The sequence below is a fragment of the Ochotona curzoniae genome, unplaced genomic scaffold, assembly GCF_017591425.1.
Source record: "Ochotona curzoniae isolate NIBS_2020 unplaced genomic scaffold, NIBS_Ocur_1.0 scaffold_3208, whole genome shotgun sequence".
In the NCBI taxonomy this organism is placed as follows: domain Eukaryota; kingdom Metazoa; phylum Chordata; class Mammalia; order Lagomorpha; family Ochotonidae; genus Ochotona; species Ochotona curzoniae.
This window is the reverse complement of record NW_024467106.1, coordinates 8,371,199-8,388,357: the sequence shown is the minus strand read 5'-3', so window position 1 is coordinate 8,388,357 and position 17,159 is coordinate 8,371,199. Positions and strand designations below refer to the sequence as shown.

The window sequence follows — 17,159 nt, the reverse complement described above, 5'->3', positions numbered from 1 at the left end:
ATTAGAAATAACATGCATAACGTAGCTTGTGCATAGAAGGCACACAACAGAAGGATCATTAGGGGCAGGCATCTGGTACAGCAGGTTACAACAGCTCTTGGAATACTCGCATCTTTTTTCCCAGCTCTGCTCTCAATTCTGCCTTCCTACTAGTGCACACCCTGGAAGGCAGCAGGTGCAGATTCAAGCACTCAGGTTCCGGCTACCCACGTGGGTGACACAGATTGAGGTCTACACTCCCAGCTTCCATTAGGTCCCAGACTCAGGCCCAGCCATCGTGACCATTTGGAAAAGGAACAAACAAACAGAATATCTCCATCGCCTGTCAATCTGCCTTTCAAAAATCACAAAAATCGGCTTAAAAATTTTTAAGATAATTATTGTTATGTAATTATAAAACTACCAGATTCAAGAGCTATAGCTGAAAGACTTTGCTATTCTCTATTACAGCTTAGGAATGATTAGCTGTTGAGCCAAGTACAAGGCACCCTCTAGAGCTGCTCCTCTTCTTCCTCTGTGTGCATGGAGGATTCTGCTCAATCAAGCTGTATCCAACCACGACATCTCCCAACCTATACTTCCATGAACCTCAAAGCTTCTTTCCATAAGCTTGCCTCTCATCTGCCTCAGCCTCAAGCTTCTCATCTTCCCTGCTTAGAGGTTCAAGTGGCCAGAATGACACTGACCCCAAATGACGGGACCAGGTGCAGCTCACAGTGGTCAGACAAGGCAATACACATCTGCTCTCCACCGGACAGTTCTGCCTGCTCCCCTGGCTATGTGAGCCTGCTCTGCGCACGCTAATCATGCTGTACCTGCTTTGGTTTCACTTTCTTCATTTATCTGAATTTCTTACTTTTCTACAATAAATATATATATTGCTTTCAACATCAGTTTTAGAGTTCGGCTACTCCATGCTGTGATGGATCTAGCGGAGGCAATACGGTGTAGCAAAGCAGATAGTGGCACAATTGGACACCACAAATGTGGGTTCAGTAGTGGACCCACTGGGCAAGTTGTAGCTCAGCTGTGGGCATACTGGGGATGGCAACCTTGAAAATAAATACAGCATGATGCCCAGCACTTCCAGGAAACAAAACAAAATGGCAAAGAGTATTTGAACCACATTCACTTCCTTCCTGCATTCTGAACCATTCAGGGAATGCCTCTGTCCCAAGGAAAGATGGCATCATTTCATTTCATGTCCTGTCATTTCTGTGTACCAGTGAGCTCTCTGGGCAACCGCGTGGGGGCCGATGATGGTCTGCGACTTGCCAGGAATGAGAACAGACATGCAAAGGAGTAGTAGCTTTACCCTTATCCACTGAGGGTCTGGACAGGGTCTGGACTGCTGTCACTGAGGGACGCCAACTGGCAGCTACGGAGGGCAAGTTAGAAATAACCACAATACGGAAGGGGTAGAAGGGTTTTTGTTTTGCTGGTTGTTGTTCATGTTTAAAAGAGTATTTTCATCAATAACAGTGAGAAGTCTCTGAGAGTGACAGGAAATTCAGCCCTGACACTTTACAGCCCTCCTCCCCCGCCTCCATGGAGCAGCAAAAACTCCAGAGTGGAATCTGAATATCAGGACCTCTCCCAGCTCCCTAACTACAGGGCTGTGGGCACAAACCAGTCACTTCACCTCTGTGGATCTCGGTTTCCCTTTCGTATAATAGGGAGTTTGAAGCAGATGCATTTCTGCGTTAAAACCCTGTGGCCTTGTTCCCACACATTTTCAAGGCCTCCTGTGGCCAGAGCCCAAGCTCGCATGGCACACTTTACCCTCTCCCCAGCGGGCTCCATCTGCTTTGGCTGAACAGCTCTCAGCTCACCCAGGCTCAATCCTCGGTGCAGCTCTTGGGTGCATATGGGGTGTCAGGCTCTCCCTTCCTTTTGCCTACCTCATGCTAGCCTCAACACAAGTCTTCTTCAGCAGCTCGAGCTCTGCTGACCTGCTCATTTCTAACTTCACTATCCTTTTGGATTGATACCGTTTAAAAAGTCTCTACCATTTTTTTTTTTCTGGAAAAGCCCAGGAAACACATGGAGGGCAAGCTGCCAAGTCTGAGGCCATTTTTTACTTCCTCTACATCACACAACATAAGGCTACACATCCTTGAACCTTCCCTTGCTCTTCTGGGGAAAGAAAAAAAAAAAAAAAAGAATATCACCACCACCCATTTCCTAGAGCCACCAAGAGGAAAAAATGAGAAATGTGACTGTGGCCAGTGCTGTACCCAGGATAAGGAACGCAAACACAAATTTCCTGCCTTCCCTCTTCCTCTGTCTCTGATCAGTGACTACCTTCACCACAAGGTCGTTTGGGGAAAACTGTATTCATTTAGGAGACAGACAGGTAGGACAGCCTAAGAGCCCAATGGGCCTTCAGCAAGTAACGATTTCTCTGGGACTTAAATGGTTTCAAGTGAAGATAATGGAACTTATCTCTGTGGCAACAGGATAGAATGAGATAATTCATGAGAAAGGACTTCCCTGGAAGAGCAAATTGTAGTATTATTATTTCTCTCAAGTTCTTGCTTCAGAAATATCTTAAAACAACACAACAGACGGCAAGATGACCATGTCCACGTGTGATTTGATGATGACTATGAAAAATGCCACTCTTGCTAGAGGGAAGAAATGTCAGAATTTGTATCACTGTTCTTTGCAGTAGAAAAGCACAGTCCCTGGAAAGATGAGGCAGGTTTCATTTTGAACACAGTTACCTAGGGCACCGCTCATCTCCCAGGCCACAGTGTGTTCTAAGCCAGTGGCGGGGATGGTGGTCTGGGGGCCTTTGAATATGGGTATATCCATCTGAAAGTGCTTGCTGCAACTAACTGATAAAATAGAGACATTAAAACCCATGTAGTTACTGTAAATGAACTTCACTGTTCTTATTATCTCTTATGTCTATCCCTAAGCCATGTTGTTGGAGGAAAAAAGTAAAAAGAACATGACTAAAACAGGGTAATTTGGAGAGAACTATTGTATAAAAAAATACTCCTTCCAACAACAGAGAATTATCTGACATTGATGAAAAAAGATATTGTAGAATTCAATGTTCTGGAGCTCAGTACGGTAATCTAGTGGCTAAAGTCCTTGCCTTGTATGCACCAGGATCCCAATGGCCATTGGTTCTAATCCTGGCTGCTCTACTTTCCATCCAGCTCCCTTCCTGTGACCTGGGAAAGCAGTGGAGGATGGCCCAAAGCCATGGAACCCTGCACCCACATGTGAGACCTGTTAAAGTTCCTGGCTCCTGGCTTCAGATCAGCTCAGCTCCGGCCACTGTGGCCACCTGGGGAGTGAATCAATGGATAGAAGATCCTTCTGTTTCTTCTCCTCCTCTCTGTATATCTGACTTTCCAATAAAAAAAATTAAAATAAAATCTTTTTTTAAAAAAAACAGAATTAAGAATTCTGCTTTTGGTTCCATTCCAGAATGCAACCGTGCAGACTGGTAGGTTAGTAGACACACATATGTGGTATGAACGAGAGACAAGTGGCATGCGCATACACACATACCTGTGGGTTTGTGCATGTGCCTGCGTGTTGGGAGCCGTGCGGGGTGGGGGCTAATCTCATTGTGCAGTTCTTCTAATACAGTTTACAACATCAATTAAGGAATGCCTATCCATAACAGGTCACCACTCTAATAAGAAGTCATGTTAAAATGAACTCTCTTATTTTTCTTTGTTAAACACCTAGCAACATTTTTAAAACATTTCAGCTTTATGACTTTTAGCATAAATATGCCCTTGCCATAATTTGTGATACATTTTATAAGTGACTGGAGGAGATTTCATGCATCGCTAATTCATACATATAAATGTGAAGTTTGCATTAAACATCTCTAAACAAAACCCGTTTCCTTTCTATTTTTAGCAGGAATTGGATAGAGAAGAGACAAGAGGACTCTCATTACAAAGACTGACCCTCTTAAAATTAAGGCTATTCTGTTTTGAGCATCAACCTGCTGTAAAACATTCCTGGTACCAGGATTTAAAAAGGTCTGAGTCTGGAAATACCACAATGGTTGATTGGCTTAAAGAAATAACATGTTAGAACCAGGGAGAGCAGTGATTGCAAGGGGCTGGCAACATTCCAGGCTTGCTTTTAAGTACTCTTAAACTCCTTTGGCTACCAATTCTCAACTCACACCATTTTTTAACGTATGCCAGATAAACCAGGACACCAGTACCATAAAATAAAGAAAGATTCCGGCAGCATGCTACCCACATGCTCTCTAAATCACTAAACTCTTCAGATCCTGCTTTGTTTGGGTACACGAAAACACACAAGAGAACCTTCCTGAAGATGGGCACTTTTGACAGTTGTCTTGGAACACATTACGCCATTTATCATTCACAAGGATATTTTCTACAACCTCTCTGTCACTAAAAGTGGAATTTTTGAAATGTAGCATATGTACCATTTCTTGGTTCAATTTTCCACTAAGAGAAAACTAAAGAGAACAACAAGTTGACAAATGAACAACTGCAAAAATAAAACACAGTAAAGTTTCTCAAAAAAAAAAAAAAAATGGTTCTCATGATTCTTGGCCAATCTATTGATGTAATTAGTAAATTACAGTTTCATGAAAAGTTCCTAAAAAGCTCTTCTAAAATTGTTAACACTAACCAATGGCTTATGTTTTTAAAACATACTGTTTAACTATCATACTATTTAACTATCTTGGAGTTCTTATATTGCTCCCTGTCCAATATTTAATTAGACCTAACGTAAATACTAGGGAAATGTTGAGATGTGTATTTTCTTGTATTTTCTGTGTATTTTCTTGTAGCCTGGAAATTTAGAGAAAAGGTTGTTTTCCCCAGAGACATCATTTTTCTGCAACAAAACAAAATGTACGACACTGTTTAGCAACATGCCCAAATAACTGACAGCCTTTAAACAAGATAGCCTTATGCTGATATAAATTTTAAGTTGATAATTAGAAAAAGCATAGTCTGTGTAACAGTCATAAGAACATGGAGTCATATAATATTTATTTAAGCCAAACAGAATCATACTTCAATAAAAAATAAAACATTAAAATACCAAGCATTAAATACCAACCATTCTTAATCATAGTTTAAGTCTGATAACCGCCCCTCCCAAAAGTAATGTCATGAAAAACAGCCCACAAACCAACCAATACAAAGCTCTAAGCTTTAAACTTTTTGATAGTGTCCATAAAATCCCCAGGAAAGGAGGATATTACAACTCTCTTTGCCACATAGGTGTTTTAAATCACGGTTAAACAGACAGAATGTTAAGAATGGTGTGGTTTTTATTTTCCATAGCAGGTTTATTGACACTTTTTTTTTCTATGAAAGTTCAAAAATCTGACACTACCTGTCCACATAGAAGGGAAAACAGAACTTGGTCAAAGTCTGTAGAACTTCCTGTGGAGAAAGAGAGATAATTTATACATCTAATGGGACCAATAAATCTAACATTAACCACAGCACACAATCCAGCAACTTTACCCTAAAGAAAGAGGAGACAGATGAAGAAATATGGGCTTTATCAATTACATGGGAGGAGTACCAGGCAGTCAATCATGAGAAATAATAAACATGATCAAACTTCATTAAAAATGAAAAATTAATCAAGAATCACACATGGGCAAGCAGCAGGAGCCGTGCAGGAGAGCTCTGAGGGGAGGGAGGCAGTCGGGCTGCTGAGTGTTAACACCCCTCCAGGGACCCTCTCCAGCCTGACCATATGGATCAGAGTGAATAACACCAAGCCACATGGGTTTGGCCTGGCAGGGCCGCTGTTGTTGGCACCGTTTTCCCCTGTTACCTAGGAACAGAGGGGGCCGGGATTAGACGGTGCTTCCCAACATCAATAGGCTAAATCACAGCAAAAAAGAAAGCCAACTTGGATATAATTGTCCCTGAACATCGCAACCACATTTTTTTTTAAAGAGTTTAAAACTTCAATTACTGAACTTTATTAAAAAGCTGCCATTTCTGACAAAAGTTTATTTTTGGGATCAAACTGTAACCATTTTAAGTATGTGCTATTTTTCATTAAATATCATAATTGAACACACTTACCTGCTTATAATCTATGAAAATCCCCAGCAAAGCATCAGTTTAAATGTCTTTTAAAAATAACTACAGAGTATATAAAATCAAGCACATAAATCAGGAATCAAGCACATAAATCAGGGTGCAAAAAGAGATGCACAACCCAAAAAGTTCTTCATTAGACAATATTCTTACAGACAGAAAAAAAAAGAATACATATTGGTACATAAGACATAATACACAATGGTGGATTTTCCTAATGGATCTACTTCACACATACGAGACACACTCACAGCTAAACACAACTATACGTAATTAATTATTACTTCCTTCACAGGATTCTCTTTAGTTTGACTTAATTTAACTGCAGGCTTGGATAGCCCACAGTTGGTGCTCATCATGAGTTCATAGACCAACGTTATAAATTTTAAAAAAGTATTCCTTTCATGCATTTGATTTGCTTCTTAACTATTTAAAACCCCAACTTCAAGACAAAATGAAGAACACATTTTTCAGTCACTGAGAAGCTGGTTCAAATTAAAACAAACCTGCCCATTGCAAATCCTAATCCAAGTAATAAATTAAAGATCAGTTTACAAATGTAGCAGTTTTCTAACCAATAATAATGAATTATCAATGCTAACTGAATTGATGCTTCTCGCTTCATTTATTTTTAAAACCAGTTCTATCATTCAAGAAATAAACCACATCAATCTAATAACCCACTCAATGAAGCAGAAAGCACATTGACTTGCTCTGCCAGAGCATGTCCCGCCTACATAATTCAATTGAGCATATCCTATTCTCTAATATCATCTTGGCCTGGCCCTATGTATAACACAGCAGTGTTAAGGCATGTCACAAAATAATAAACAGGGGAGTGGAAAAGAATACTTGAGCATGCTCTTAAGAGGCATTATTTCTAACTTACTTAACTTTATAACATGGCATTAGTATACCCATCTAGATTACTGTTAAACTAAATGTTTAAACAAAGTTTAGGAGTTAATGCAGAATCAGAACAAAGGCGATTTCAAAGGTATAATGCTCTTATCATGCAAATATGGAGAAACATATGAAACAAAACCTCCACTTTAATGGCCATGTATTTAATTAGGAAATACATGATAACCCATCTAAGCAAAACTCTTATTCCTTAAATACACAAAAACATGTCCTTACATGGCTGTCACTTCAAGTTTCAAACACCACAAAGTATCTCTTCACTTCAGTCATGTACCAAGCATTCCTTACGACTCAGTACCAAGCTCACTCATTATCAATATCGGCTACAAAGACAGTTATCCTTCACCCCTCCAAAGTTACAGGTGCAGAAAGCACTGCTCTACTCTATGCTGGAGCTGCACTGGCAAAAGGCCTCAAAGATTTTTGAAAGAAAGAACCCCCATGGCTGCAAGAAAGCATTATGCTCCACAGCACACTCAAAGGAATCTAATATGCCCAACTTATTACTCACTACAATGTATAGAAACTACTTACCACTTTCAAATGTCAAGAATAATAACCCACCTTGAACTTGTCTGTCAGATAATATTACAACAAATATCAAAATACTCTATGTACGCTGAGTGTAAGCCACCTCCCAGGAGCTTTTCCTTTTACCCAAGGAAGCAGTGATAAGTCTAATTAAGCAGTGGGGACCTGGGGTTGGGGGATGGGGAGACAGGGAAGAAATCCAAGCAGATGTAAACACACGTTTGTACACTGCAATATTTTTCTTTATGTTTGGGATATTCCACAAGCTTGATATTCTAACATAAGTTAAACAAGATGGTGATCTGCTGTAGGAAGGGGAAAAAAAAAAGCATCTACTCCGTATCGGGCATAGCCCACACATCATCTACATCAGATGAAATAACCACTTCTTGATTTGGGACAGGGAAGGGGAATGGGAAGCCAGCAATCTTCTGTGTAAGTGGGGACTGCTGGAATAAACCGATTTTCTTAGTACTGATGTTTTCCTTACACTGTAACATACACATGCAACTCCTTCTCTTCCGTTTCCAAAGAAAAGCATGATTACTTGGACGTGAGAAGCACCACCCTCCAAAAGAACGGGCTTGAAATCCCTGACTCCAACAGATCTTGAGCATACGTGTATGCCAGAGTACCCTGCAGTCCCTCCATGCTAACTTCCGTGTGAAGGCAGACGCTAACCACCAGCAAGCCCCCCCGTTTGCTCTCTGGAACCTGTGACCTGGTCTGAGGGTGGAGTGGCTTTCTTTCTGAGATGATTTTCCTGTTTTCTGCCCGGTCTCTAACCTGCACGAGCTCTTCAGACAAGAATCCTCAGTGCAACTTGCCCCACCGCCACATAAATCAGACCTTGGAGATGCGGCCCAGCTGATGAAATGTAAATGACCTCATTGCTGAGGCAGGGGTGGGCAGGCTTGTGGGCCAGCTCTCCAGATCAATTCCCAAGTTTATATTTTCACAAATCTTTTTATGTACAGTTTGATTTTTTAACATTTTAATGAGCAAAAAAAAAAAAAGTGAATCTACACTCTCCAGTCACCACAGTTAAAGTGCAGGGCATGAACTAGATCCCAGGAGGGAAGCAGTCCACCATGTCACCACCGGCTTTAGGACATTCGCCACCTGGTTCCATGTCCCCAGGTTCCAACCCTTTTCATAATCAAAACACTGCTGACATTATAAACCCCAGACGGGTTTTCTAAAATCCCTCCCAATCAATATATCCAACACATAACTTATTGGAGACAACACCAGCTCATTGATTAAGGTGAGTTCAGTAGCAAAGTTTTCAAAATAAATGAGACAAGAACACAGCATTCAACCCCTTTGTGTCACCAGACAATTTATGAAATAGGCAATTTCCAAAAGGGCTTTTCTTCCTAACAAAATATATGATATATCATGTGGGAAGTAATAAGAGCGGAGCTAGAAGGGAGGGAAGAGAAGGCAGGATGTGTGATGGAGAGTCAGCCAATCCTTCCAGTTAAGCATGCATTAAACAACACATACACAGTCCAAGCCGAAAAACAGCCTCTACAAACCTCTGTCAATAAGGAGATGCCAAACCTCCGAGCATGAACCAAAATATCAAATTAACACAGCTAATGCAAATATATCTACAAATGAAACTCAGGAAGGATTTGTAAGTTCATCTTGGTCTGACTTTGGATTCCTGTCACACAATCCCAATTCTCACCTGGTTGAAGGCCCAACAAGGGGATGCACACCAAGCTGTACAAAGTAGATAATGTTCTGCTGGCACTGAACCACTGTCTTTAAAACCTGGTAACGTGTTGGGCCCGGCACGGTAGCCTAGTAGCTAAAGTCTTCGCTTTGCATGTGCTGGGATCCCATATGGGCACTAGTTTGTGTCCCAGCTGCTCCACTTCCCATCCAGCTCCTTGCTTGTGGCCTGGGAAAGAAATGGAGGATGGCACAAGGCCTTGGGACCCTGTACCGACATGGGAGACCTGGAAGAAGCTCCTGGCTCCTGGTTCCAGATCAGTTGAGCTCTGGGTGTTGGGGCCACTTAAGGAGTGAACCAGCAGATGAAAGAAAAAAAAAAACCTGATAAAGTGGTAAATGCATAACAGTTTCCACTCTGGAATCCTACCTGGAAGCCAAACTTGGGAGACTAAAATTCAAGGGGTACAGATAATGAGAAGGCTAAACCAGTTCACTCTGAACCTGTGGTGTGAGGCAGGAGGGAGTGTAAGGAATCATACAGCAGCCATCATTCTCAGATGTCAAAGACTTTGCTTGCTTTGTTTCAGTGAAGCCTATAAACCGAGATCAGATTTGGCAGATAAAAAAAACGGACAGTCTGACACAACCATGCACACCCCGCAAACAAATGCCACGCAAAGATAAATGCAGAGGTGGAAGACAGTGTCCAGTGGAGTGACAGAATGGTGGGAGATGAGGCACATTCTCAATGGTTTTAAGTGAAAAAAAGAGGGGGGGGGGGGAGAAGGAGGAAGAGAGAGGGAGAGAAACAGAGAAAGGAATCCATACAAAAAAAATTTTAATAAAGAAGACAGCTTGAATAAATGAATTATATTTTAAAATATGTAAAGCCACAATTAGCCTCTGTGGTTTGCTGAAAGCAGATATAGCTGTGGGTAATTTACCTTTGTTAAAAAGAAAGAGTAGGAAGAAGAGCAGGGCGAGCTGCTAGAACATTCCCTGGGTTTCTTATACCTAATTTATTTGTTCATTTCAAAATGTAAGTGTGTGATGAAGAGATCAGTAGAGCTCAAATTCCTAAAATACTCTCTTTCTATGTTTAAATTTTTTTTTTAATAGCATGGAGGAAATGCTGACCCTCTAACTCCTGCAGTTGAGAGCGGTGCCACTGACTTGAAAGAAAAGCCTTTGATTGATGATCTTAAACTCAAGTTGAAAGTTAAAAACAGAACACACGCAAAATCAAAACATACAAAAACCCAACAAAATTTCTACTTTAAACTATTTCAAGTCAAGACCATAGACTCCAAGGGAAGGCTTACAAAGGTTTTAGCTGCTTGTGATTAAGAAGGGTAAAAGCAGAAGAACTTGGAGCTTGATTAATACTTAGCTCAGGAATGTTGATCAGAAGTTTCCTAAATGGGAAAACAGGAAATATCTTTTTCCCAACCAAAAATCCATACTATTATTATTATTATTATCAAATTTTCAGTTTTTAAAGAACTTTCTAGTGAGGAAAGGCAGCTTTGAATAAGGGATTTTACTGAAAGGCCTTTCAACACTTCAACATAAAAGCTGGGTCAAATTTCTAAGAGGGTTGCTCAAATGCTACACAGTCTGCTTCCTTTCTCTGGCCCATTTCAATATTTACCCCCCAGTTGACTTGTTAAAAGCTTCAGTTGATTTTAATCCATGTCTATGTCATAATTATTGCAAATTGTGGAATACAAATATACAGAATCAACACTGCCAAGGATAAGTGTGCAGCAGTAAGCTCATCATACCCTGTAAACACAGATCATAATAAACTTTACGTCTAAGCTACCACGAACCTTTAAGTGCATAAGAGGAAGGCTGTACAATGATAGAATGGCCACCCTCCAAAACTCCTTTGAAGTATCAATTTTCCTTACTTTTGTAGTCTAAAACAAAAAGTACTGAACTTTATCTGTAAAATTTTTTCAACAAAATTCCTTTATCCTCTTGCACTCTTCCCTTCAAAAGATTTTGGCGTGCAAAACAAAGCTACTCCGTAAGCACGAGACTGTGACGTCCTCCTCCTAAGATCTACTTTCACCAACTTTAAAAGGGGCTAAAAACAGAGCGGGCTTTACAACACCAATGTCAAATGCCAATCACATTCTTAACACTTGTTTCACATATTTCCAAAAAGAACAAATGATCTGGTTATGATCTCTTACAATTAGCACTGGATGGCATCAATAATGTGACTTTTTGGACTTAATTTTACTCCAAAATATTTTTCCAAGTTCGTTTCCCTCAACATTGCAAATCCCTGTTACCTACCAGTGTTTTCAAAAGGAAGAAGAGTTGGGGTGATGGGGAGGGTTTAGGGAGTGGTGGGTGGGACGAAAGCCAGCACATACCAAAGGAAAAGGGTCCCAGAAGTAAAACTGCAAACATGATTTCACTGAAATGACTTGCCCTCAGGAAGACACTACTAGGGAGAAAAAAAAAAAAAAAGAAGAAAAAAAAAATAAAAGAAAGGAAAAAAAGAGCACTGGTAGAAATACTATTTTGTAAGCATATTAAAAGCTGTCAGCTTTTAAATATTTTAAATGCACACAAAAATGTGCACAGATGGGCAACTTTTCTGCTCACATTAGTCTAGGGGAAAAAAATCTTTCATTATCAAGCTCAAAGTCCTTGAATTTTTTAAACTTAATTGTGCCTCTATTTCTTAGAATTCACACCCCAAGGCCAAAGCTTTCCTGCCACCAGTCCTTCAAATCTGACTTGGACATTACACGGGAGGAGGCTCCAAGCCTCCCTGAGGTCTCACTCCTTTTACAACACACGAAAAAGCAGTCGATAATGGGCCCATGCTGAATTCACTGCTCTCCACGCCTCCTCTGGGGACACAAGCCTAGCAGATGTGATAAAAACTGTGTCAGAGAAGTGGCTCTAGTTTGTGCCTTAATGACAACTTAAACCTCTAAACCAATACAACCAAAGGACTAACAGAACTGGCTGTTACCTCTCTCTCCTGCCAATCTTCCAATACCTCTGAACTAAATTAGCACCTCTACCTACAACTTCCCCTCCACCCCACAAATCTATTCTAATTTTAAAAGATAAATGAATTCAGCAAGCACATCAGTGGTATAAGTATCTGAGTACCGTGTGTGTGTGTGTGTGTGTGTCCTATAATTAAGCGCTAAGATATATTTCATGTAGTTTATATTTTCTCAAGGTATGATTGAATATTCATATATCTTAAAGGACGGCCTTGGATCACAGCCTCAATAATCACATTAACACGTACAAATGGTAGACTGTTTCCAAATGTTCCTAAAGGTCTAAAAATTATTTTTAAATATGTTCAAACATGGGCAAAGAAAGGAGACATTCTGAGTTATTGAAACATTCTTATTACTAAGGTTTATATGGGAGAATTTTCTTACACCATGGGTGGCTATACTTTCAACTTGTAAGAACTCTTTGTCTCACCTAATGATATGGTACCCCAAAAAAAGTGTATTTCTGCTAACATTTTCTAAATTCTGTAATTCAGCCTTCAGATGATAGGTCTTTTTTCACCAGTGATCTTGAAAGCCTATTCAGTCACAATTGCATACACACTTAATCAGCAATCATTGTTCTGGGATACAGGACTTTGTTGTCAAGAAAAGCACCAAAACCTTAAAAAAAAAAAAAAATTTTTTTTCAGAACTGGCATAAGAAAAAAAGTGATCTTTGTCAGACAAGGACAAATTTATGCAAATCTTTTATAAACATTCACAAACATTTATTTAGCTTTTGAAATGTTGGCCTCATTTGAGAGCATGAAAATGAGGAGGAGTAGGGAAACGCAAAGGACAGCTTAGAAGCTGGCACGCTACATAAATATTCAGAAGGAAGATTATAGGATTCATGTTAGGCTGTCTTAGGCTTCTCCAAAGTCCACACAGAATAGCAAAGAACAAAACTAACGAGAAGTACAGCAGATGTTAGACAATGCATCAGCCTCTTTTCCTCTCTCGCTTGGCTATACTTGGACGCTTTTATATTTTCTTTCAATATGGTTGGGTCATTCAAGGATTCTCCTATAGACTGTATTGTGGCTCCAGATCTATAAGCTGGAGGTCTGTCAGCTTTCCAAAAGTTTCCAATGAAAAGGCATTATGCAAATTCTACCTCTCTTCCCCTCTTTCAGGGGGGAAAAGAGCCTCCAGTATGCAGTCGTCGGAGCATTGGAAGCCCCAGCCTTCATTTCTGTATAGCTGTGTTTGCCTCGGGGCCACGCTGCTTGTTTTGACAGTGGATCCCCCTAGATAGTTGGGATTAGTCGAGCTTGTTTAGATAAACTTGAAATCAAGGCCTTCTCGAGGTAGACAGCTAGATGTAGCTACCGAGTTTCCAGCTGCCTCCTCCTTTCATCCCCAAACAACTGCAGATTCACAGTAGCTATCACAGCCACAGGCTATGTCACATACATAAGTACAAAATTAAAGGCTGCTAAAAGAAGCCTTTGTAAGTCTTAGTGCTAAAATAAGGAATCTGTACTGCTTAGTTTATACAAATTATTCCACCACTAGCAGTATGGAACTGAAATCATCAGTTAACAAGGCATGTTAATCAAGGTTCCTAAGCTTCTTCTGAAAGATAGGATTCTATTTGGGGAATATACCTATCCTTCTACTTACTAGCTCTTGCATGGGAATAATAGTTGAAAATGATGAAAAGGGAATAATAGAACTTACTTATTCAATAGCAGGGGATGTTAGACCTCATCAATAAACACCGGGAGAAGACAATGGAAAACAAAATGTGAACAGCGAATCTGTTTCAGGGAGAATTAGTTAGCAATCAGATTCTCACATCTCCAATCACAGAACTCTTCCAATTTAATGTTTATTTCTCAGAACTTGCAGATTCTCAAAGGAAGATAGGGAGAAGAGTCAGGAGAAGCATACGCACCACAGATTGATGGCATTTCATTAAAACACAGAAGGCAGGTGATATGAAACACTGCTGGATTTTAAAAACTGAACAATTCAAAAATTTTTCTGAAGCCTAGTCAAGGAGTTTCAGATTTTATTATTTCCTCTTCAGGAGACCAGCAAAACACAAGAAAATAACACAAGATAGTATAAGAAATGAAATGGATGTGCTTTGAGCCTGTACCATGCTCCAACACACAAATATTAATGCTTATTTCAGCTTGCCTGAGGTAAACAAAGCACAAAACTGGGACCTAAACTGGTTTAAACCTTTTCCAGAAATATGCGGAGCTATTACACAATAATTAAGCTCTTTCTGACTTCTGATGACACTGTCAAGGCACACGGCGCAGTTTTCAACTGAATTCACAACTCATTCTTGGAGACAGGTTAAGTCATTACTTCAGAGAAAAGTTCAAACCAGCCTGGAAATCCATCAATGGGAAATTTACCTATGCAAATCAGGCTTCATTTTGAGTATTTACCTGTAACCTAAAGAAGTCAGCAAGCTTTTCTCTAAGAAAGGACAGATAGCAAATATTTGAGACTTTGTGGGCCACTGCCTGTCACATTTTTCTTCTTTAGGAGGCGGGTTGGGAGGTGGGGAGATGGCAGCAGGAGGTGTCCTTATAAATGGGGGTAGAGCATCTTCACTTGAAGGTTATACAAAAACCAGCCCCAGGCAGGATGTGGTCAACTGGCTAAAAATTTGCCAACCCTATTAAGTGTCAAGGAGACCATTCAACTCACTAATACTCCCAAAGTCAAATTCCTAAGGGTAAAATGCCAGTTACACAGGTTGTCTGGTAATGCAACCATCCACCTGATTGTTGCTACATCAACAAACATCTTAGGCACCAAAATGTGCTTCCTCTTCTTTCAGGGGAAAAAGATTGTTTTGTTTTGTTTTTTAAGATTTATTTTATTTTTATTGGAAAGTCAGATCTACAGAGAGAGGAGGGACAGAAAGATCTTCCTTCTGCTGTTTCACTACTGAGCTGACCTGAAGCCAGGAGCCTGGAGCTTCTTCTGGGTCTCCCACACAGGTTCTGGGTCCCAGGGCTTTAGGCTGTCCTCTGTTGCTTTTCCAGGCCACAAGCAGAGAGCTGGATGGGAAGTGGAACAGCCAGGATATGAACTGGTGCCCATATGAGATCCTGGCACATGCTAGTCAAAGACTTTAGCTACTAGGCCACTGTGCCCAAAAATGCTTTTAAAGGTGTGTTTATTCACAGAGGAAAGAAGAGACAGAGAGATGTTCCATTCACTGAATTTACTCTCAGGTGGCTGAAACAACTAGGGCTGAGCCAGACCAAAACCATGAGCCAGAAACTCCCACCTGGAGGACCCAACCACTTGAATGATCATCCACTGCTTTCCTAAGTACATTAGCAGGGAACGGGATTGGGAGTAAATGCACTGATACTTGAACTAGTGTCGCTATGGGATGTCACAGGAAAAGAAGAGGGAGAGGGGGCAGCATGCTGGCTCAACTGGCTAATCCTCCATCTCCAAGTGCAGGCATTCCACTTCTCTTCCAGGCTCTTGCCAGTGGTCTGGGGAAGCAATAAAGGATGGCCCAAAGCCTAGGGACCTTGTCACCCTGTGGGAGACCCAGAAGAAGCTCCTGCCTCTTGGCTTCAGATTGGCTCAGCCCACCATGGCCACGGCAGAAATTTAAGGAGTGAGCGGCAGATGAAAGATCTTTCTGTCTCATCTTCTTTCTGTAAATCTACCTTTCCAGTAAAAATAAAGAAATCTTAAAATTTTTTTCTTAAAGGTAGAAGAACAAAAACACATATACACCACACAGAATTCCCACCTGCTCTGTACAGTGCATTGTTCACAAAAGTAAGTCTTTCTCATCCAAACAACCCCCTTCCACAGGCGAAGAGATGCACACAGATAAGCGAGGCATGCAATGATGGAGACCTCTTCGAATGTGGTCTTCAGATACAAGCTGTGGTAAAAGAGGAGCCTTTTCTGGTACTCCACTTGCTACTCCCACACCTCCAAGTCCTCTGACATCCCCGCAGAACAGAAAAGCGTTTTCTCCTGCCCCTCGCATGACCTGACTGCTGGCCAGCTTTGCAACTCCTTTCCACAAGTCATGTTTCCCGGGATTTCAGCATTCACCTCCTCTGTGAAAGGTCTGCTTACCTTTCATTTTGATTTGTATTACTTAGTCAATGACTCTCAAGTTCAAACTTTCACTTCTGAACCACCCTTCCAGCACTGGGTCCAACTGCTCATTGGACATTTCTGCCTCATACTGCTAAGTACTTCAAGCTCCTCGTTGAAGTTCCTGCCACATTGCTATTCACGAATCCCTTTCACCAGAAAACTGCTGGATCCCTTCGTATGCCCAAGATTCAAGTGTCTGCCACGCTTGGTGAATTTCAAGATAATTCTGTGAATACAAATTTCTGGTTTCTTAAAATCCTTCCAAACATTATTTTATAGAATAGAGAACCTAAGGGTTCTTCAAAGTTATCTTAACAAAATGGAGGTACTGCCCTGGCAACAAAATACAGGTAGTGACAGACAACATGTTACAGTTTAAGGAGAAAGCACAAGGTGTGGTCCCTGTTAACAAAAGGTGTTGGCAAGACAGATGCTACGGAAATGAGCATGCAGAAACCTAACTCAACCTGCTACAGGAGCTGAGGGAGAAGAACAAAATGCCATCATCCCACATTCAGATGGAAAGGCCACTTAAGACATCAGAAATGAACAGGAATTCTCCAGGCCAGGAGTGGGAGAGGAACAGGATGAAGGAGGCGAAAGTCAGCCCACGCATGAGCAAACGCCACTAAAGAGCTCTTGGCGGTTAAGGAACCTAAAAGAACCCAGCAGGCTGAAGCAGGGGCTGAAGGAGGGAGTGGAGAATGAGGCTGGACGAGCTGCTGGGGGCCAATGAAGCAGGATCCCATGGGATGTGTGTGAAGGAATCTAGACTTTATGTGAT

At 41.0% G+C, this 17,159-nt stretch overlaps 1 protein-coding gene across 3 annotated transcripts in view; it reads right to left on the bottom strand.

Annotated features, from left to right (window-relative positions):
* DENND1A (DENN domain containing 1A) overlaps positions 1–17,159 on the bottom strand; it is a 486,903-nt gene that overhangs the window by 322,787 nt on the left and 146,957 nt on the right. For all 3 annotated transcript variants that reach the window (XM_040963819.1, XM_040963821.1, XM_040963820.1), the window contains one exon: positions 5,362–5,411. In XM_040963819.1, the coding sequence (XP_040819753.1) occupies positions 5,362–5,411 (50 nt within the window). The remainder of the gene's footprint in view (positions 1–5,361; positions 5,412–17,159) is intronic.